This window comes from Oncorhynchus kisutch, linkage group LG15 (genome assembly GCF_002021735.2).
Source record: "Oncorhynchus kisutch isolate 150728-3 linkage group LG15, Okis_V2, whole genome shotgun sequence".
Lineage (NCBI taxonomy): Eukaryota > Metazoa > Chordata > Actinopteri > Salmoniformes > Salmonidae > Oncorhynchus > Oncorhynchus kisutch.
The window spans coordinates 90,444,020-90,466,326 of record NC_034188.2 but is presented as its reverse complement, the minus strand read 5'-3'; the positions used below and the strand labels follow the sequence as shown (position 1 = coordinate 90,466,326).

General features: G+C 47.4%; 1 protein-coding gene across 1 annotated transcript in view; it reads left to right on the top strand.

Moving 5' to 3' along the window:
- Positions 1–1,865: 1,865 nt before the first annotated feature.
- cog6 (component of oligomeric golgi complex 6) overlaps positions 1,866–22,307 on the top strand; it is a 121,432-nt gene continuing 100,990 nt past the window's right edge. The window contains exons 1-4 of the mRNA XM_031791283.1: positions 1,866–2,064; positions 2,649–2,792; positions 4,186–4,257; positions 5,544–5,602. Of these exons, the coding sequence (XP_031647143.1) occupies positions 1,930–2,064; positions 2,649–2,792; positions 4,186–4,257; positions 5,544–5,602 (410 nt within the window). The 5' untranslated portion in view covers positions 1,866–1,929. The remainder of the gene's footprint in view (positions 2,065–2,648; positions 2,793–4,185; positions 4,258–5,543; positions 5,603–22,307) is intronic.

Below are 22,307 nucleotides of genomic sequence, written 5' to 3'. Positions count from 1 at the left end.
CGTCGCGGTGGTGGCACAGGTCTACTCATTTCTCCTCCCTCGCTCACCTGTCCATAGCCTCATTTTAATTCCATGCTGTCGCTGTCACTTGTCCACACAAGCTTAACATTATTGTCATCATTCGCCCACCAGGTGCCCTTCTTTCCAACTCTCTCTTTCCCCTCCCTGCCTCTTTTCACCTCACCCTTTTCTACTCCTCTCCAACTCACAAGGCAGGCAATACGCATGACCTCATCTTTACTAGAGGCTGTTCTCCTACTAATCTCACTGTAAACACCTCCAACTCACAAGGCAGGCAATAGTCATGACCTCATCTTTACTAGTGGCTGTTCTCCTACTAATCTCACTGTAACCACCCTCCCCTCCAGGTCTCTGTTCTCCTACTAATCTCACGGTAACCCCCTCCAGGTCTCTGTTCTCCTACTAATCTCACTGTAACCACCCTCCCCTCCAGGTCTCTGTTCTCCTACTAATCTCACTGTTACCCCCCTCCAGGTCTCTGTTCTCCTACTAATCTCACGGTAACCCCCTCCAGGTCTCTGTTCTCCTACTAATCTCACTGTAACCACCCTCCCCTCCAGGTCTCTGTTCTCCTACTAATCTCACTGTTACCCCCCTCCAGGTCTCTGTTCTCCTACTAATCTCACTGTGACCCCCTCCAGGTCTCTGTTCTCCTACTAATCTCACTGTAAACCCCTCCAACTCACAAGGCAGGCAATACGCATGACCTCATCTTTACTAGAGGCTGTTCTCCTACTTATCTCACTGTAACCACCCTCCCCTCCAGGTCTCTGTTCTCCTACTAATCTCACTGTAACCTCCTCCAGGTTTCTGTTCTCCTACTTATCTCATTGTAACCCCCCTCCAGGTCTCTGATCACTACTGTGTTTCCTTTTCTGTCTCCCTTTCCTACAACCCTAACCACTCAGCCCCTCCCCGGATGGCCATGCGCCACCACAATCTTTGCTCTTCTCTCCCAAAACCAGCTTCCCCCTGAGTCCCTGCCCATCTTCTAAAAACATCTGAAACCCTCTTCAAACAGTATCTTAAATAATCCTCCACCTCTCCTCAACCCCCCCCCCCCCCCCCCCAATTATTATTTTTAGAATGAATGAATTAAACCTGAACCAGCCTCCCCCGACTCTGCTGATGGCAACGCTATTGAGGAAAATTTAGCTTTCTCTGCAATTGATATGTGGTTGTCCCATTTAGCTGTCTTAAGATGAATGCACTCACTGTAGGTCGCTCTGGGTAAGAGCGTCTGCTAAATTACTAACATTTTTTTTAATGAGAGAGAGAGAGAGAGAGAGACAGAGAGAGAGAGACAGAGAGAGAGAGAGACAGAGACTGAGAGACAGAGAGAGAGAGAGAGAGAGACAGAGAGAGAGAGAGAGAGACAGAGACTGAGAGACAGAGAGAGAGAGAGAGAGACAGAGAGAGAGAGAGACCATTGAAAATCATAACTCTGTTTCCCTCTGAGAGGTCTAGAGTGAACACAGAGCAGGACACAATCCAATTCCTCTACAATGTAATGCAATAAAAGCTGTGACTGTGTAGCTATCCAATGAATTTATTCTGTGTCATTGTGGTGGGTTTTCACACCCTCACAATATTATTTATGTTGGTCTTTCTTGGGAAGATCTATTTAAAAAAAAAAGTAATCCCATGTGTTTTCTTTGTTTACCTTGATGCTCTTTATGACCGCCATACTATATAACCAATAGGAATTATATAATTTGTAAGGGGTTCATGCACACAACATAAATTGTTACTCTGTAATCGAATAATAAAATATACTACTGGTAATTATAAGGAATGTACTACACAAAGCAGGACTCTTTTTGCCTTTGTGTTCTATGTATCTACCCGGACATTTATTGCCGACGCACCAAACATCTTCCTGGTTTGACGTGGAGAAGATTGTTTACAATGTCAGAGAATAAAGTCGAAATGTCAACTGAAACCGCTTTAATTCAAAACAGTGGCAATGTACCTTGTCAGCAGAATAACCCACTGTCTAGGAAACTCAATAAAATTCTAGAGACCAGGCTAGATAATGACAAGGTAAGACCATGTCGAGTCCTTCGTTGATGAAAATAACTGGTCAAGTCTCACCGCTAGCTAGGAGGAACGCATATGTAGCACTTGTGATCTTCTATCTAGCAAGCTAACTGATTAATGCATTTCATTTGATATTTCATTCCTAATTGTTCCATAGAGAGCATTAGTATTGACGTCTTTGTATAAGCACCAAAGGAGGCTAACTCCGCCATGGCTCTTTATGAACGACTAAAATAAGGTCTGTGGTAAAAACGTATACGTTTTGTTCGTCGACTGACGTGAATTTTGAAGTATTTATGTAGTCAAAACAAGAACATTAAAGCTTTGTAATTCATAAATGTTATGACTTATTATCGCATAGACCTTATTTACAGTGTTTACCCAAAAACCCTCCAGAAAAACCTATTCATTTCTCCATAGGCTTTAATCAACGTGCCATGGCTAACTCATTTCAGTTTTTAAGGGACTACAAACTGGCGAGCGCAACCACATTTAGTAGTAGAAACGGAGTGTAATTTATTTGCCAACTTTAGTTGATCCAGTGTTAGCCAACGTCGCAATGATAACCATCCCTCTTGTAATTGTAGGAGATGTTGGAAGCTCTGAAGGCTCTGTCGGTGTTCTTCACAGAGAACAGTCTTCGGACCCGTAGGAACCTGCGGGGAGACATCGAGAGACGGAGCCTGAACATCAACGAAGAGTTTGCCAGGATATTTAAAGATGTCAAAGAGGTAGCTAGTTAAAGTTTAACTCGACTTTAGACTACAGGGGGAACTGAATGCATATGCCTTTAAAGCACTTTGTTGTACTTCATGTCAAATCAGATAGTAATATGTGCGTGGCTTAATCAGTCAAATCTGACTTTATTCATCTCTTCAAATTACGTGATTTAGTTGATATTAGATCGGGTTGGTCCTTTGAAATTCAAAATAAAGTTAGGGACCAAACTGAGATGTTGTGTTAGCCGCCATTTTCAAGAAAACCTGGAAGTGTAATTTTCGGTGGCGTTTAAAAAAAAGGGTTAATTCCATTGCATTTCAGTTCACGCTAGCTAGCTAGCTAGTACAATGCAGTGTTGTAGTCGAGTCACTAAACCTCTAGTCGAGTTTGAAGTCCCCTGTGCTTGAGTCACGAGTCCCTATGGCTGATGGTCGAGTCCGAGTCACGAATCCGTTAATTTATGGTAGGTCTTATTATGATTATGTTTCTAGTAGCCATCAGATGACAGTATATCTCCAACTCTTCTAAAAATGTAAACAAGTAATTTACTATTCATCACCACCTCACGTGTTCTACTCTATCTGTGTTTCACTACTTACTTACGACATAAATGAATGGTATATCTGCCTCTACTGTGTTTTTTGTAATTGCGCACTGATATTTGTGTCGTTTTTGTTGTTGTTGCAGAGTGAAAACTAAAGGGAGACTTGACAGAACTGGCTGTGGGAGCTGGACTGTTTACTATTAAACTCAACACTAGTGTTGTTTTCAAAAAGAGAATCACTCTGTTTAGCCTGTGACTGGAAGCGGAGCCTGCCGGCCCACGATCATGGCAGCTTATGTATGCTGAGTGTGCCGGGGTGTGGTGCGGCCTTCCCACTGCTAGAGAACAGAACCCTCGCTGCTAATATTCTGCTTATCATGGTAGCCTATCCAGTTCCATCCTTTAGTAGGCTGCAGTGTGATAATAGAGCACACTCATAAATACCCCCATTTATATCCAGTTCCATCCTTTAGTAGGCTGCAGGGTGATAATAGAGCACACTCATAAATACCTCCATTTATATCCAGTTCCATCTTTTAGTAGGCTGCAGGGTGATAATAGAGCCTGCACACTCATAAATACCCCCATTTATATCCAGTTCAAGTGCAAATACAAGTCACTAGTCCGAATCACCAATGGTCGAGTCACAAGTTGTGAAAATCAGACTTGAGTCAGAGAGTCCTGGACTCGAGTACTACAACACTGGTACAGTGTAATACAAATAGTTATTTGGCTACTTGCTTGTTAAATTCTACTTGTTAAATTCTACTTGTTAAATTCCAGAAGCCCTGATAACCTTTGCAGACTGATTGAATGGCTTTGACATGTTTTGTTTTTGACATGTTTTTGCTTCCTCCTAGGAGCTTGAGAGTGTGCACGAGGACGTCCAGGCCATGAGCACCTGTTGTGAAGAGATGACCAGCAGATTGAAGGTACAGTTTAAGTCGGAATTTTACATACACTTAGGGTGGCATCATTAAAACTTGTTTTTCATCCACTCCACAAATTTCTTGTTAACAAACTATAGTTTTGGCAAGTCGGTTAGGACATCTACTTTGTACAAGACACAAGTAATTTCTCCAACAATTGTTTACAGACAGATTATTTCACTTATAATTCACTGTATCACAATTCCAGTGGGTCAGAAGTTTACATACACTAAGTTGACTGTGCCTTTAAACAGCTTGGATAATTCCAGGAAATGATGTCATGGCTTTAGAAGCTTCTGATAGGCTAATTGACATCATTTGAGTCAATTGGAGGTGTACTTGTGGATGTATTTCAAGGCCTACCTTCAAACTGAGTGCCTCTTTGCTTGACATCATGGCAAAATCAAAAGAAATCAACCAAGACCTCAGAAAAAACATTGTAGACCTCCACAAGTCTGGTTCATCCTTGGGAGCAATTTCCAAATGCCTGAAGGTACCACGTTCATCTGTACAAACAATAGTACACAAGTATAAACACCATGGGACCACGCAGCCGCCATACCGCTCAGGAAGGAGACGCGTTCTGTCTCCTAGAGATGAACGTACTTTGGTGCAAATCAATCGCAGAACAACAGCAAAGGACCTTGCGAAGATGCTGGAGAAAACAGGTACGAAAGTATCTATATCCACAGTTAAACACAGTAAAAAAAAAGTCCTATATCGACATAACCTGAAAGACTTGCTCAGCAAGGAAGGAGCCACTGCTCCAAAACCGCCATAAAAAAGCCAGATTATGGTTTGCAACTGCACATGGGGACAACTTTATCTTATTGAAGGTGCATCCCGAGTGGGGCAGCCGTGTAAGGCACTGCACCTCAGTGCTAGAGGCGTCACTACAGGCCCTGGTTCGATTCCAGGCTGTATCGCAACTGGCCTTGATTGGGAGTCCCATAGGGCGGCGCACAATAGGCCTAGCATTGTCCGGGTTTGGCCCGGGGTAGGCCTTCATTGCAAAATAAGAATTTGTTCTTATTAACTGACTTGCCTAGTTAAATTAAAATAAATATCAGGCTACTGTAAATCACCTGTTAAGAGATGACCAACAGATTGAAGGTATCTAGCTACTGTAAATCACTTTCCCTATATTGTGAACTACTTTTAACCCGGGCCCTTGACACATGCATTCTTTTTTCAGCCTAAAGAACTACTGTTGTATTTCGTTAATTTCTTTCGGCCGAGGTGACTGTGAAGAACTTTAATTGTTAATGGGTCTCTGTGTGTTTCAACAGGCAGCCAAGGATCAGACCCAGGACCTGATAGTGAAGACCAACAAGCTGCAGGGAGAGAAGTGAGTAACCTTGGAAACCAATTTCTTAACTGGTGGGATCTGAACCCTGAGGGAGAGAAGTGAGTAACCTTGGAAACTAATGTCTTAACTGGTGGGATCTGAACCCTGAGGGAGAGAAGTGAGTAATCTTGGTCCATGGAGGGAATGGTGGGATCTGAACCCTGACCTCGCGCTCTGGGAACCAACCTTTTAACTGGTGGGATCTGAACTCTGACCTCGCGCTCTGGGAACCAACCTTTTAACTGGTGGGATCTGAACTCTTGGTCTCGCGCCATTAGTTAAGAAAGATGCCTTCTTGGGTCGATGGTGACACAGATTTTGCAGAAAGGGGAACCTAAAAATACATTTTGCATTTCGCTACACCCTCAAATAACATCTGCTAAACTTGTGACCAATTAACATCTGATTCGATTTTGATCAGGATACTTGTACTTCTTCATAAATTTGTCCTTAGGAAGAATGCTGTGCTGATGACGACACAATGTTATTACCATTACAATGAGTACGTTTACATGGACAGTAGTACTGGATGTGAAACTGGTTATGGCTGAAGGCTGAGTATGGCAAAATCTATAGGAGTAGTTCCCTACCCCTGAGTATGGCATTAGTCTTAATCGGTGTATGGTCAAAATCTATAGGAGTAGTTCCCTACCCCTGGGATAGAGAATAGTCATGTAAACACCATCCTCTGCTCATCTTAATCGGTGTACGGTCAAAATCTATAGGAGTAGTTCCCTACCCCTGGAATAGAGAATAGTAGTGCCCTACCCCTGGAATAGAGAATAGTAGTTCCCTACCCCTGGAATAGAGATAGTAGGTCCTACCCCTGGAATAGAGAATAGTAGGTCCTACCCCTGGAATAGAGAATAGTAGTTCCCTACCCCTGGGATAGAGAATAGTAGTTCCCTACCCCTGAGTATGGCATTAGTCATGTAAACACCATCCTCTGCTCATCTTAACCCGGCATTACGGTCAAAATCTAAGTGCGCACACGGCGATTAAAACAACAAGTTCTCTGAGAAACCTTTCAAATTATTAGGACATGAGAACCCCTTAATCAGAGTCACAGCGGTGTATTTAATCAGTCACAGCGGTGTATTTAATCAGAGTCACGGCGGTGTATTTAATCAGAGTCACAGCGGTGTATTTAATCAGAGTCACAGCGGTGTATTTAATCAGAGTCACAGCGGTGTATTTAATCAGAGTCACAGCGGGCGTGTTTGATCAGAGTCACGGCGGGCGTGTTTGATCAGAGTCACGGCGGACGTGTTTGATCAGAGTCACGGCGGGCGTGTTTGATCAGAGTCACGGCGGGCGTGTTTGATCAGAGTCACGGCGGGCGTGTTTGATCAGAGTCACGGCGGGCGTGTTTGATCAGAGTCACGGCGGGCGTGTTTGATCAGAGTCACGGCGGGCGTGTTTGATCAGAGTCACGGCGGGCGTGTTTGATCAGAGTCACGGCGGGCGTGTTTGATCAGAGTCACGGCGGGCGTGTTTGATCAGAGTCACGGCGGGCGTGTTTGATCAGAGTCACGGGGGCGTGTTGATCAGAGTCACGGCGGGGCGTGTTTGATCAGAGTCACGGCGGGCGTGTTTGATCAGAGTCAACGGCGGGCGTGTTGATCAGAGTCACGGCGGGCGTGTTTGATCAGAGTCCCGGCGGGCGTGTTTGATCAGAGTCACGGCGGGCGGTGTTGATCAGAGTCACGGCGGGCGTTGTTTGATCAGAGTCACGGCGGGCGTGTTTGATCAGAGTCACGGCGGGCGTGTTTTGATCAGAGTCACGGCGGGCGTGTTTGATCAGAGTCACGGCGGCGTGTTTGATAGAGTCACGGCGGGCGTGTTGATCCGATCACGGCGGCGTGTTTGATCAGAGTCACGGCAGGGCGTGTTTGATCAGAGTCACGGCGGCGTGTTTGATCAGAGTCACGGCGGGCGTGTTTTTGTGATCGAGTCACGGCGGGCGTGTTTGATCAGAGTCACGGCGGGAGTGTTTGATCAGAGTCACGGCGGGGCTGTTGATCAGAGCCGGCTGGGCGTGTTGATCAGAGTCACGGCGGGGCGTGTTTGATCAGAGTCACGGCGGGCGTGTTTTGATCAGAGTCACGGCGGGGCGTGTTGATCAGAGTCACGGCGGGCGTGTTTGATCAGAGTCACGGCGGGCGTGTTTGATCAGAGTCACGGCGGGCGTGTTTGATCAGAGTCACGGCGGGCGTGTTTGATCAGAGTCACGGCGGGCGTGTTTGATCAGAGGGGGTTGATCAGAGTACGGGGCGTGTTTGATCAGAGTCACGGCGGGCGTGTTTGATCAGGAGTCACGGCGGGCGTGTTGATCAGAGTCACGGCGGGCGTGTTGATCAGAGTCACGGCGGCGTGTTTGATCAGAGTCACGGCGGGCGTGTTTGATCAGAGTCACGGCGGGCGTGTTTGATCAGAGTCACGGCGGGGCGTGTTTGATCAGAGTCACGGCGGGCGTGTTTGATCAGAGTCACGGCGGGCGTGTTTGATCAGAGTCACGGCGGGCGTGTTTGATCAGAGTCACGGCGGGCGTGTTTGATCAGAGTCACGGCGGGCGTGTTTGATCAGAGTCACGGCGGGCGTGTTTGATCAGAGTCACGGCGGGCGTGTTTGATCAGAGTCACGGCGGGCGTGTTTGATCAGAGTCACGGCGGGCGTGTTTGATCAGAGTCACGGCGGGCGTGTTTGATCAGAGTCACGGCGGGCGTGTTTGATCAGAGTCACGGCGGGCGTGTTTGATCAGAGTCACGGCGGGCGTGTTTGATCAGAGTCACGGCGGGCGTGTTTGATCAGAGTCACGGCGGGCGTGTTTGATCAGAGTCACGGCGGGCGTGTTTGATCAGAGTCACGGCGGGCGTGTTTGATCAGAGTCACGGCGGGCGTGTTTGATCAGAGTCACGGCGGGCGTGTTTGATCAGAGTCACGGCGGGCGTGTTTTGATCAGAGTCACGGCGGGGCGTGTTTGATCAGAGTCACGGCGGGCGTGTTTGATCAGAGTCACGGCGGGCGTGTTTGATCAGAGTCACGGCGGGCGTGTTGATCAGAGTCACGGCGGGCGTGTTTGATCAGAGTCACGGCGGGCGTGTTTGATCAGAGTCACGGCGGGCGTGTTTGATCAGAGTCACGGCGGGCGTGTTTGATCAGAGTCACGGCGGGCGTGTTTGATCAGAGTCACGGCGGGCGTGTTTGATCAGAGTCACGGCGGGCGTGTTTGATCAGAGTCACGGCGGGCGTGTTTGATCAGAGTCACGGCGGGCGTGTTGATCAGAGTCACGGCGGGCGTGTTTGATCAGAGTCACGGCGGGCGTGTTTGATCAGAGTCACGGCGGGCGTGTTTGATCAGAGTCACGGCGGGCGTGTTGATTCAGAGTCACGGCGGGCGTGTTTGATCAGAGTCACGGCGGGCGTGTTGATCAGAGTCACGGCGGGCGTGTTTGATCAGAGTCAAGGCGGGCGTGTTTGATCAGAGTCCGGGCGTGTTTGATCAGAGTCACGGCGGGCGTGTTTGATCAGAGTCACGGCGGGCGTGTTGATCAGAGTCACGGCGGGCGTGTTTGATCAGAGTCACGGCGGGCGTGTTTGATCAGAGTCACGGCGGGCGTGTTTGATCAGAGTCACGGCGGGCGTGTTTGATCAGAGTCACGGCGGGCGTGTTTGATCAGAGTCACGGCGGGCGTGTTTGATCAGAGTCACGGCGGGCGTGTTTGATCAGAGTCACGGCGGGCGTGTTTGATCAGAGTCACGGCGGGCGTGTTTGATCAGAGTCACGGCGGGCGTGTTTGATCAGAGTCACGGCGGGCGTGTTTGATCAGAGTCACGGCGGGCGTGTTTGATCAGAGTCACGGCGGGCGTGTTTGATCAGAGTCACGGCGGGCGTGTGTTGATCAGAGTCACGGCGGCGTGTTTGATTCAGAGTCACGGCGGGCGTGTTTGATCAGAGTCACGGCGGGCGTGTTTGATCAGAGTCACGGCGGGCGTGTTTGATCAGAGTCACGGCGGGCGTGTTTGATCAGAGTCACGGCGGGCGTGTTTGATCAGAGTCACGGCGGGCGTGTTTGATCAGAGTCACGGCGGGCGTGTTTGATCAGAGTCACGGCGGGCGTGTTTGATCAGAGTCACGGCGGGCGTGTTTGATCAGAGTCACGGCGGGCGTGTTTGATCAGAGTCACGGCGGGCGGTGTTTGATCAGAGTCACGGCGGGCGTGTTTGATCAGAGTCACGGCGGGCGTGTTGATCAGAGTCACGGCGGCGTGTTTGATCAGAGTCACGGCGGGCGTGTTTGATCAGAGTCACGGCGGGCGTGTTTGATCAGAGTCACGGCGGGCGTGTTTGAATCAGAGTCACGGCGGGCGTGTTTGATCAGAGTCACGGCGGCGTGGTTTGATCAGAGTCACGGCGGGCGTGTTTGATCAGAGTCACGGCGGGCTGTGTTTGATCAGAGTCACGCGGCGTGTTTGATCAGAGTCACGGCGGGCGTGTTTGATCAGAGTCACGGCGGGCGTGTTTGATCAGAGTCACGCGGGCGTGTTGATCAGAGTCACGGCGGGCGAGTTGCAGATCACGGCGGGCGTGTTGATCAGAGTCACGGCGGGCGTGTTTGATCAGAGTCACGGCGGGCGTGTTTGACCAGAGTCACGGCGGCGTGTTTGACCAGAGTCTCGGCGGCGTGTTTGACCAGAGTCACGGCGGCGTGTTTGACCAGAGTCACGGCGGCGTATTTGATCAGAGTCACGGCTGCTTATTTGATCAGAGTCACGGCGGGTATTTGATCAGAGTCACAGTATTTGATCAGAGTCTCGGCTGCGTGTTTGACCAGAGTCACGGCGGTGTATTTGACCAGAGTCACGGCGGGCGTGTTTGACCAGAGTCACGGCGGGCGTGTTTGACCAGAGTCACGGCGGGCGTGTTTGATCAGAGTCACGGCGGGCGTGTTTGACCAGAGTCACGGCGGGCGTGTTTAATCAGCCCATGTGCACCAGCCTTCCTTTTCAGCTTTAAGGGAAGTGAGTTCGGAACAACTGAATGCGTCTCAAAGTAGTTTTCACATCCAAACTTTATATGTCTGAATTCAGAATAAAATATGCCTCCCAAAAATAACATGGTCGCTGTGGTAGAACATTTATTTTGCTTTGGTAATTTTCTGCATTTATCCAAGTCCCATCAGGTAGCCTGATTTCAGATGTGTCCGTGTAAACAGGATTATTAGGGTTAATCGTTCTTCTTGCAAAGAGTGTAAACATTTTAAAATGAACTATTACATTAATCTGACTATCCACAATAATCACATTATTGTGTGCATGTTACCGTAGTCTTAAATAATCATTGGTGCACAATTAAAGGCCAACACTCTGCATTTCAAAGCGTCAGGGATCATCTAATGAATTCAGGGCTTGTAAATGTATACCTAGGCTAAATATAAGCCTTCCACAACCACAATACCCTCTAATAATTAAACTATTTTATTAAAATAGTTTACCAGCTTTTTATACAATGAATAAAACATATTAACCAGACCCATAATGCACCACCACTATTAATGTCCAACTTCTGGTTGCAGGCGCTCTAGAACATTAACACAGGTCTCGTGAATAATCTGTCGAGCACAAGCCCACGTGCTCGTGAGTTAGCCAGCTCCTCTTTTTATACTTCAAGTCTAGCCGATTTGAATCTATTTGCATGCTAACGAGGTCGGTAACAGTCTTAACTGTTATGAGTACACATGTCCTGTCTCCAAACGGTTTGAGCAACACAGCCTGTTCATAGTTGTTTAGATGTTGAAATCCAGGGGCCTAATAAGATGCTTATTTCTCAGAATGAGAAACGAGTTGTCGTCTCCTTATATAAATGCGTCTTTTTTATTTTTATGCCCATCGCCAGACTAGACCGCTTAGCACATAAATCGGTGGGTGAAATGCAACCTTGATGCCACGCGCGACAGGAACGGACCGTTAATTTTTCCACAGCATGTTCGTTGATATTCTCATTTTGCTAAGGTCTGCTCTGTTCTACATTTTGGGAGTTGAGACATAAAAAGGGGATCGTTAGAGAAGGTCATATTCTCCTCCTATTACAGTCAAACAATGTCTCTTAATGTGTTTCAGTCTCCATATGACTGATTCTGTTGGACCAAACCTCAAATGCAAATATGCGAGTTTAAACCGCTTGTTGTCAGAGAGAAGTTATCTGTTATCTTTATTGTGATTGGCAGGGGGAAGGAGGAGGGAGGGGAGGGCGGGGCTTGGTGTCACACAGCACAGGAGGAAGGAGGGGCTTGGTGTCACACAGCACAGGAGGAGGGAGGGGCTTGGTGTCACACAGCACAGGAGGAGGGAGGGGCTTGGTGTCACACAGCACAGGAGGAGGGAGGGGCTTGGTGTCACACAGCACAGGAGGAGGGAGGGGCTTGTTGTCACACAGCACAGGAGGAGGGAGGGGCTTGGTGTCACACAGCACAGGAGGAGAAGGGTGTTGTGCTATCATGCCAAACATGTAGGGCTTTTACAATGAGTAATGGAGTTGGCAAGAGCACAAACAGATCTGGGACCAGGCTATAGAAGGAGACAACAGATCTGGGACCAGGCTAGAGAAGGAGACAACAGATCTGGGACCAGGCTAGAGAAGGAGACAACAGATCTGGGACCAGGCTATAGAAGGAGACAACAGATCTGGGACCAGGCTATAGAAGGAGACAACAGATCTGGGACCAGGCCATAGATGGAGACAACAGATCTGGGACCAGGCTATAGATGGAGACAACAGATCTGGGACCAGGCTATATATAGATGGAGACAACAGATCTGGGACCAGGCTATAGATGGAGACAACAGATCTGGGACCAGGCTATGACCTTTTCTCACCTGGGTTTCTCCCTGCTGTTTTCGTTGTTGTTACTCCATCACTCCTCTCTTCCTGTGTGTCACCTTCTAGTCGGGGGGGATTGTGCTAGTGAAGCGAGGAATGGCCAACTGTACATCACAGCTGTCGCTGTTACCTTTTGCCAACAATTTACACACACACACACACACACACATACACACACACTCTTCCTCTGAGGGTGTACAGTCTACCACAGGAACAAGAGCAGTCATTTTACATTGATCAGATGCTCTTATCTAGAGCAACATACAGGAGCAATTAGGGTTAAGTGGTCTTGGTCAAGGGCACATCGACAGATTGTTCACCTAGTCTGCTCGGGGATTCAAACCAGTGACCTTTTCGGTTACTGGCCCAATGCTCTTAACTGCTTGGCTACCTGCCAGTCCTCTCTCTCGTCTCAACCCTCCCTCCCTCTCTCCCTCCCTCCCTCCCTCCCTCCACTCCATCAGTCAAGACACGCAGCTGATCCATTCTGTCACATTATCATCCACAAGCTCCCAGATCAACTCAGCCAAAATCAATGGCCATAAACCACTATGGTGTTCTATCATGACCATTAAAACAGGGGTGGCAGTGAGGACCAGGGGTCATAGAGATTCTGTCTCAAATCAAGGTTTTTCTTGGTCGTTCAACACAGATTTGTTTTAATGTCACATTCACAAGTACAGTGATGCCTTTCTTGCAAACTCACAATCCGACACAACAGTGATCAATATCAATGTGGCACTACAAAATAACAAGGTAGAGCAAAAACATTAAGAATAAAAAACAATAAATAAAAATAAGATATAAGAATAACGCCAGAAAGTAAGAAGCTAAATTAGTGTCCAATAACATATTTATAATGTACTGGGATACTGGAGTCATGGAGGTAGATACTGGAGTGATGGAGGTAGATACTGGAGTGATGGAGGTAGATACTGGAGTGATGGAGGTAGATACTGGAGTGATGGAGGTAGATACTGGAGTGATGGAGGTAGATACTGTATGTACAGGGATACTGGGGTGATGGAGGTAGATACTGGAGTGATGGAGGTAGATACTGGAGTGATGGAGGTAGATACTGGAGTGATGGAGGTAGATACTGGAGTGATGGAGGTAGATACTGGAGTGATGGAGGTAGATACTGTATGTACAGGGATACTGGAGTGATGGAGGTAGATACTGTATGTACAGGGATACTGGAGTGATGGAGGTAGATACTGGAGTGATGGAGGTAGATACTGGAGTGATGGAGGTAGATACTGAGTGATGGAGGTAGATACTGGAGTGATGGAGGTAGATTCTGGAGTGATGGAGGTAGATACTGTATGTACAGGGATACTGGAGTGATGGAGGTACATACTGGAGTGATGGAGGTAGATTCTGGAGTGATTGAGGTAGATTCTGGAGTGATTGAGGTAGATTCTGGAGTGATGGAGGTAGATACTGTATGTACAGGGATACTGGAGTGATGGAGGTATTGAGTGATGGAGGTAGATACTGGAGTGATGGAGGTAGATACTGGAGTGATGGAGGTAGATACTGGAGTGATGGAGGTAGATACTGGAGTGATGGAGGTAGATACTGGAGTGATGGAGGTAGATTCTGGAGTGATGGAGGTAGATACTGTATGTACAGGGATACTGGAGTGATGGAGGTAGATACTGGAGTGATGGAGGTAGATACTGGAGTGATGGAGGTAGATACTGGAGTGATGGAGGTAGATTCTGGAGTGATGGAGGTAGATACTGGAGTGATGGAGGTAGATACTGGAGTGATGGAGGTAGATACTGTATGTACAGGGATACTGGGGTGATGGAGGTAGATACTGGAGTGATGGAGGTAGATACTGGAGTGATGGAGGTAGATACTGGAGTGATGGAGGTAGATACTGGAGTGATGGAGGTAGATACTGTATGTACAGGGATACTGGAGTGATGGAGGTACATACTGGAGTGATGGAGGTAGATTCTGGAGTGATTGAGGTAGATTCTGGAGTGATTGAGGTAGATTCTGGAGTGATGGAGGTAGATACTGTATGTACAGGGATACTGGAGTGATGGAGGTAGATACTGGAGTGATGGAGGTAGATACTGGAGTGATGGAGGTAGATACTGGAGTGATGGAGGTAGATACTGGAGTGATGGAGGTAGATACTGGAGTGATGGAGGTAGATACTGGAGTGATGGAGGTAGATACTGGAGTGATGGAGGTAGATTCTGGAGTGATGGAGGTAGATACTGTATGTACAGGGATACTGGAGTGATGGAGGTAGATACTGGAGTGATGGAGGTAGATACTGGAGTGATGGAGGTAGATACTGGAGTGATGGAGGTAGATTCTGGAGTGATGGAGGTAGATACTGGAGTGATGGAGGTAGATACTGTATGTACAGGGATACTGGGGTGATGGAGGTAGATACTGGAGTGATGAGGTAGATACTGGAGTGATGGAGGTAGATACTGGAGTGATGGAGGTAGATACTGGAGTGATGGAGGTAGATACTGGAGTGATGGAGGTAGATACTGGAGTGATGGAGGTAGATACTGGCGTGATGGAGGTAGATCCTGGCGTGATGGAGGTAGATCCTGGCGTGATGGAGGTAGATCCTGGCGTGATGGAGGTAGATCCTGGCGTGATGGAGGTAGATCCTGGCGTGATGGAGGTAGGTCCTGGCGTGATGGAGGTAGATACTGGAGTGATGGAGGTAGATACTGGAGTGATGGAGGTAGATACTGGAGTGATGGAAGTAGATACTGGAGTGATGGAAGTAGATACTGGAGTGGTGGAGGTAGATACTGGAGTGATGGAGGTAGATACTGGAGTGATGGAAGTAGATACTGTATGTACAGGGATACTGGAGTGATGGAGGTAGATACTGGAGTGATGGAGGTAGATACTGGAGTGATGGAGGTAGATACTGGAGTGATGGAGGTAGATACTGGAGTGATGGAGGTAGATACTGGAGTGATGGAGGTAGATACTGGAGTGATGGAGGTAGATACTGGAGTGATGGAGGTAGATACTGGAGTGATGGAGGTAGATTCTGGAGTGATGGAGGTAGATACTGTATGTACAGGGATACTGGAGTGATGGAGGTACATACTGGAGTGATGGAGGTACATACTGGAGTGATGGAGGTAGATACTGGAGTGATGGAGGTAGATACTGGAGTGATGGAGGTAGATACTGGAGTGATGGAGGTAGATACTGGAGTGATGGAAGTAGATACTCTATGTACAGTGATACTGGAGTGATGGAGGTAGATACTGGAGTGATGAAAGGTAGATACTGGAGTGATGGAGGTAGATACTGGAGTGATGGAGGTAGATACTGGAGTGATGGAGGTAGATTCTGGAGTGATGGAGGTAGATACTGTATGTACAGGGATACTGGAGTGATGGAGGTACATACTGGAGTGATGGAGGTAGATACTGGAGTGATGGAGGTAGATACTGGAGTGATGGAGGTAGATTCTGGAGTGATGGAGGTAGATTCTGGAGTGATGGAGGTAGATACTGGAGTGATGGAGGTAGATACTGGAGTGATGGAGGTAGATACTGGAGTGATGGAGGTAGATACTGGAGTGATGGAGGTAGATCCTGGCGTGATGGAGGTAGATCCTGGCGTGATGGAGTTAGATACTGGAGTGATGGAAGTAGATACTGGAGTGATGGAGGTAGATACTGGAGTGATGGAGGTAGATACTGGAGTGATGGAGGTAGATACTGGAGTGATGGAGGTAGATACTGGAGTGATGGAAGTGGAAACTGTATGTAGAGGGATACTGGAGTGATGGAGGTAGATACTGTATGTACAGGGATACTGGAGTGATGGAGGTAGATACTGGAGTGATGGAGGTAGATACTGTATGTACAGGGATACTGGAGTGATGGAGGTAGATACTGTATGTACAGGGATACTGGAGTGATGGAGGTAGATACTGTATGTACAGGGATACTGGAGTGATGGCGGTAGATACTGGAGTGATGGAGGTAGATACTGGAGTGATGGAGGTAGATACTGGAGTGATGGAGGTAGATACTGGAGTGATGGAGGTAGATACTGGAGTGATGGAGGTAGATACTGGAGTGATGGAGGTAGATACTGGAGTGATGGAAGTGGAAACTGTATGTAGAGGGATACTGGAGTGATGGAGGTAGATACTGGAGTGATGGAGGTAGATACTGTATGTAGAAGGATACTGGAGTGATGGAGGTAGATACTGTATGTAGAGGGATACTGGAGTGATGGAGGTAGATACTGTATGTAGAGGGATACTGGAGTGATGGAGGTAGATACTGTATGTACAGGGATACTGGAGTGATGGAGGTAGATACTGGAGTGATGGAGGTAGATACTGTATGTACAGGGATACTGGAGTGATTGAGGTAGATACTGTATGTACAGGGATACTGGAGTGATTGAGGTAGATACTGTATGTACAGGGATACTGGAGTGATGGAGGTAGATACTGTAGAGATGGAGGTAGATACTGTATGTTCATGGATACTGGAGTGATGGAGGTAGATACTGTATGTACAGGGATACTGGAGTGATGGAGGTAGATACTGTATGTAGAGGGATACTGGAGTGATGGAGGTAGATACTGGAGTGATGGAGGTAGATACTGGAGTGATGGAGGTAGATACTGGAGTGATGGAGGTAGATACTGGAGTGATGGAGGTAGATATTGGAGTGATGGAGGTAGATACTGGAGTGATGGAGGTAGATACTGGAGTGATGGAGGTAGATCCTGGCGTGATGGAGGTAGATCCTGGCGTGATGGAGGTAGATCCTGGCGTGATGGAGGTAGATCCTGGCGTGATGGAGGTAGATCCTGGCGTGATGGAGGTAGATCCTGGCGTGATGGAGGTAGATCCTGGCGTGATGGAGGTAGATCCTGGCGTGATGGAGGTAGATCCTGGAGGGATGGAGGTAGATACTGGAGGGATGGAGGTAGATACTGGAGTGATGGAGGTAGATACTGGAGTGATTGAGGTAGATTCTGGAGTGATGGAGGTAGATACTGTATGTACAGGGATACTGGAGTGATGGAGGTAGATACTGGAGTGATGGAGGTAGATACTGGAGTGATGGAGGTAGATACTGGAGTGATGGAGGTAGATACTGGAGTGATGGAGGTAGATACTGGAGTGATGGAGGTAGATACTGGAGTGATGGAGGTAGATACTGGAGTGATGGAGGTAGATACTGGAGTGATGGAGGTAGATACTGGAGTGATGGAGGTAGATACTGGAGTGATGGAGGTAAATACTGGAGTGATGGAGGTAGATACTGGAGTGATGGAGGTTGATACTGGAGTGATGGAGGTAGATACTGGAGTGATGGAGGTAGATACTGGAGTGATGGAGGTAGATACTGGAGTGATGGAGGTAGATACTGTATGTACAGGGATACTGGAGTGATGGAGGTAGATCCTGGCGTGATGGAGGTAGATCCTGGCGTGATGGAGGTAGATCCTGGCGTGATGGAGGTAGATCCTGGCGTGATGGAGGTAGATACTGGAGTGATGGAGGTAGATACTGGAGTGATTGAGGTAGATACTGTATGTAGAGGGATACTGGAGTGATGGAAGTAGATACTGGAGTGATGGAGGTAGATACTGGAGTGATGGAGGTAGATACTGGAGTGATGGAGGTAGATACTGGAGTGATGGAGGTAGATACTGTATGTAGAGGGATACTGGAGTGATGGAGGTAGATACTGGAGTGATGGAGGTAGATACTGGAGTGATGGAGGTAGATACTGGAGTGATGGAGGTAGATACTGGAGTGATGGAGGTAGATACTGGAGTGATGGAGGTAGATACTGGAGTGATGGAGGTAGATACTGGAGTGATGGAGGTAGATACTGGAGTGATGGAGGTAGATACTGGAGTGATGGAGGTAGATACTGGAGTGATGGAGGTAAATACTGGAGTGATGGAGGTGATACTGGAGTGATGGAGGTAGATACTGGAGTGATGGAGGTAGATACTGGAGTGATGGAGGTAGATACTGGAGTGATGGAGGTAGATACTGGAGTGATGGAGGTAGATACTGGAGTGATGGAGGTAGATACTGGAGTGATGGAGGTAGATACTGGAGTGATGGAGGTAGATACTGGAGTGATGGAGGTAGATACTGTATGTACAGGGATACTGGAGTGATGGAGGTAGATCCTGGCGTGATGGAGGTAGATCCTGGCGTGATGGAGGTAGATCCTGGCGTGATGGAGGTAGATACTGGAGTGATTGAGGTAGATACTGTATGTAGAGGGATACTGGAGTGATGGAAGTAGATACTGGAGTGATGGAGGTAGATACTGGAGTGATGGAGGTAGATACTGGAGTGATGGAGGTAGATACTGTATGTAGAGGGATACTGGAGTGATGGAGGTAGATACTGGAGTGATGGAGGTAGATACTGGAGTGATGGAAGTAGATACTGGAGTGATGGAGGTAGATACTGGAGTGATGGAGGTAGATACTGGAGTGATGGAGGTAGATACTGGAGTGATGGAGGTAGATACTGGAGTGATGGAGGTAGATACTGGAGTGATGGAGGTAGATACTGGAGTGGGTAGATACTGGAGTGATGGAGGTAGATTCTGGAGTGATGGAGGTAGATACTGTATGTACAGGGATACTGGAGTGATGGAGGTAGATACTGGAGTGATGGAGGTAGATCCTGGCGTGATGGAGGTAGATCCTGGCGTGATGGAGGTAGATACTGGAGGATGGAGGTAGATACTGGAGTGATTGAGGTAGATACTGTATGTAGAGGGATACTGGAGTGATGGAAGTAGATACTGGAGTGATGGAGGTAGATACTGGAGTGATGGAGGTAGATACTGGAGTGATGGAGGTAGATACTGAAGTGATGGAAGTAGATACTGTATGTACAGGGATACTGGAGTGATGGAGGTAGATACTGGAGTGATGGAGGTAGATACTGGAGTGATGGAGGTAGATACTGGAGTGATGGAGGTAGATACTGGAGTGATGGAGGTAGATACTGGAGTGATGGAGGTAGATACTGGAGTGATGGAGGTAGATACTGTATGTAGAGGGATACTGGAGTGATGGAGGTAGATACTGGAGTGATGGAGGTAGATACTGGAGTGATGGAAGTAGATACTGGAGTGATGGAGGTAGATACTGGAGTGATGGAGGTAGATACTGGAGTGATGGAGGTAGATACTGGAGTGATGGAGGTAGATACTGGAGTGATGGAGGTAGATACTGGAGTGATGGAGGTAGATACTGTATGAAGAGGGATACTGGAGTGATGGAGGTAGATACTGGAGTGATGGAGGTAGATACTGTATGTAGAGGGATACTGGAGTGATGGAGGTAGATACTGGAGTGATGGAGGTAGATACTGTATGTACAGGGATACTGGAGTGATGGAGGTAGATACTGTATGTACAGGGATACTTTAGTGATGGAGGTAGATACTGTATGTAGAGGGATACTGGAGTGATGGAGGTAGATACTGTAGTGATGGAGGTAGATACTGTATGTTCAGGGATACTGGAGTGATGGAGGTAGATACTGTATGTACAGGGATACTGGAGTGATGGAGGTAGATACTGTATGTAGAGGGATACTGGAGTGATGGAGGTAGATACTGGAGTGATGGAGGTAGATACTGTATGTACAGGGATAGTGGAGTGATAGAGGTAGATACTGGAGTGATGGAGGTAGAAACTGTATGTAGAGGGATACTGGAGTGATGGAGGTAGATACTGGAGTGATGGAAGTAGATACTGGAGTGATGGAGGTAGATACTGGAGTGATGGAGGTAGATACTGGAGTGATGGAGGTAGATACTGGAGTGATGGAGGTAGATACTGGAGTGATGGAAGTAGATACTGTATGTACAGGGATACTGGAGTGATGGAGGTAGATACTGGAGTGATGGAGGTAGATACTGGAGTGATGGAGGTAGATACTGGAGTGATGGAGGTAGATACTGGAGTGATGGAGGTAGATACTGGAGTGATGGAGGTAGATACTGGAGTGATGGAGGTAGATACTGGAGTGATGGAGGTAGATACTGGAGTGATGGAGGTAGATACTGGAGTGATGGAGGTAGATACTGTATGTAGAGGGATACTGGAGTGATGGAGGTAGATACTGGAGTGATGGAGGTAGATACTGGAGTGATGGAAGTAGATACTGGAGTGATGGAAGTAGATACTGGAGTGATGGAGGTAGATACTGGAGTGATGGAGGTAGATACTGGAGTGATGGAGGTACATACTGGAGTGATGGAGGTAGATACTGGAGTGATGGAAGTAGATACTGTATGTACAGTGATACTGGAGTGATGGAGGTAGATACTGGAGTGATGGAGGTAGATACTGTATGTAGAGGGATACTGGAGTGATGGAGGTAGATACTGTATGTAGAGGGATACTGGAGTGATGGAGGTAGATACTGGAGTGATGGAGGTAGATACTGTATGTACAGGGATACTGGAGTGATGGAGGTAGATACTGGAGTGATGGAGGTAGATACTGTATGTATAGGGATACACTACTGTTCAAAAGTTTGGGGCCAGTTAGAAATGTCCTTGTTTTTGAAAGAAAAGCACATTTTCTGTCCATTTTAAAATAATATCAAATTAATCAGAAATACAGTCTAGACATTGCTAATGTTGTAAATGACTTTTGTAGCTTGAAACTGCAGATTTTTTAAATGGAATATCGACATAGGCGTACAGAGGCCCATTATCAGAAACCATCACTCCTGTGTTCCAATGGCACGTTGTGTTAGCTAATCCAAGTTTATAATTTTAAAAGGCTAATTGATCATTAGAAAACCCTTTTGCAATTATGTTGGCACAGTTGAAAACTGTTGTTCTGATTATAGAAGCAATAAAACTGGTATTCTTTAGACTAGTTGAGTATCTGGAGCATCAGCATTTGTGGGTTTGATTACAGGATCAAAATGGCCAGAAACAAAGACCTTTCTTCTGAAACTTGTCAGTCTATTTTTGTTCTGAGAAATGAAGGCTATTCCATGCGAGAAATTGTCAAGAAACTGAAGATCTCGTACAACGCTGTGTACTACTCCCTTCACAGAAAAGCGCGAACTGGCTCTAACCAGAATAGGAAGAGGAGTGGGAGGCCCCGGTGCACAACTGAGCAAGAGGACAAGTACATTAGTGTCTAGTTTGAGAAACAAATGCCTCACAAGTCTTCAACTGGCAGCTTCATTAAATAGGACCCGCAAAACATCAGTCTCAACGTCAACAGTGAAGAGGCGACTCCGGGATGCTGTCCTTCTAGGCAGAGTTCCTCTGTACAGTCTCAACATCAACAGTGAAGAGGTGACTCCGGGATGCTGTCCTTCTAGGCAGAGTTCCTCTGTCCAGTCTCAACGTCAACAGTGAAGAGGCGACTCCGGGATGCTGTCCTTCTAGGCAGAGTTCCTCTGTACAGTCTCAACGTCAACAGTGAAGAGGTGACTCCGGGATGCTGTCCTTCTAGGCAGAGTTCCTCTGTCCAGTCTCAACGTCAACAGTGAAGAGGTGACTCCGGGATGCTGTCCTTCTAGGCAGAGTTCCTCTGTACAGTCTCAACGTCAACAGTGAAGAGGTGACTCCGGGATGCTGGCCTTCTAGGCAGAGTTCCTCTGTACAGTCTCAACGTCAACAGTGAAGAGGCGACTCCGGGATGCTGTCCTTCTAGGCAGAGTTCCTCTGTACAGTCTCAACGTCAACAGTGAAGAGGTGACTCCGGGATGCTGTCCTTCTAGGCAGAGTTCCTCTGTACAGTCTCAACGTCAACAGTGAAGAGGTGACTCCGGGATGCTGTC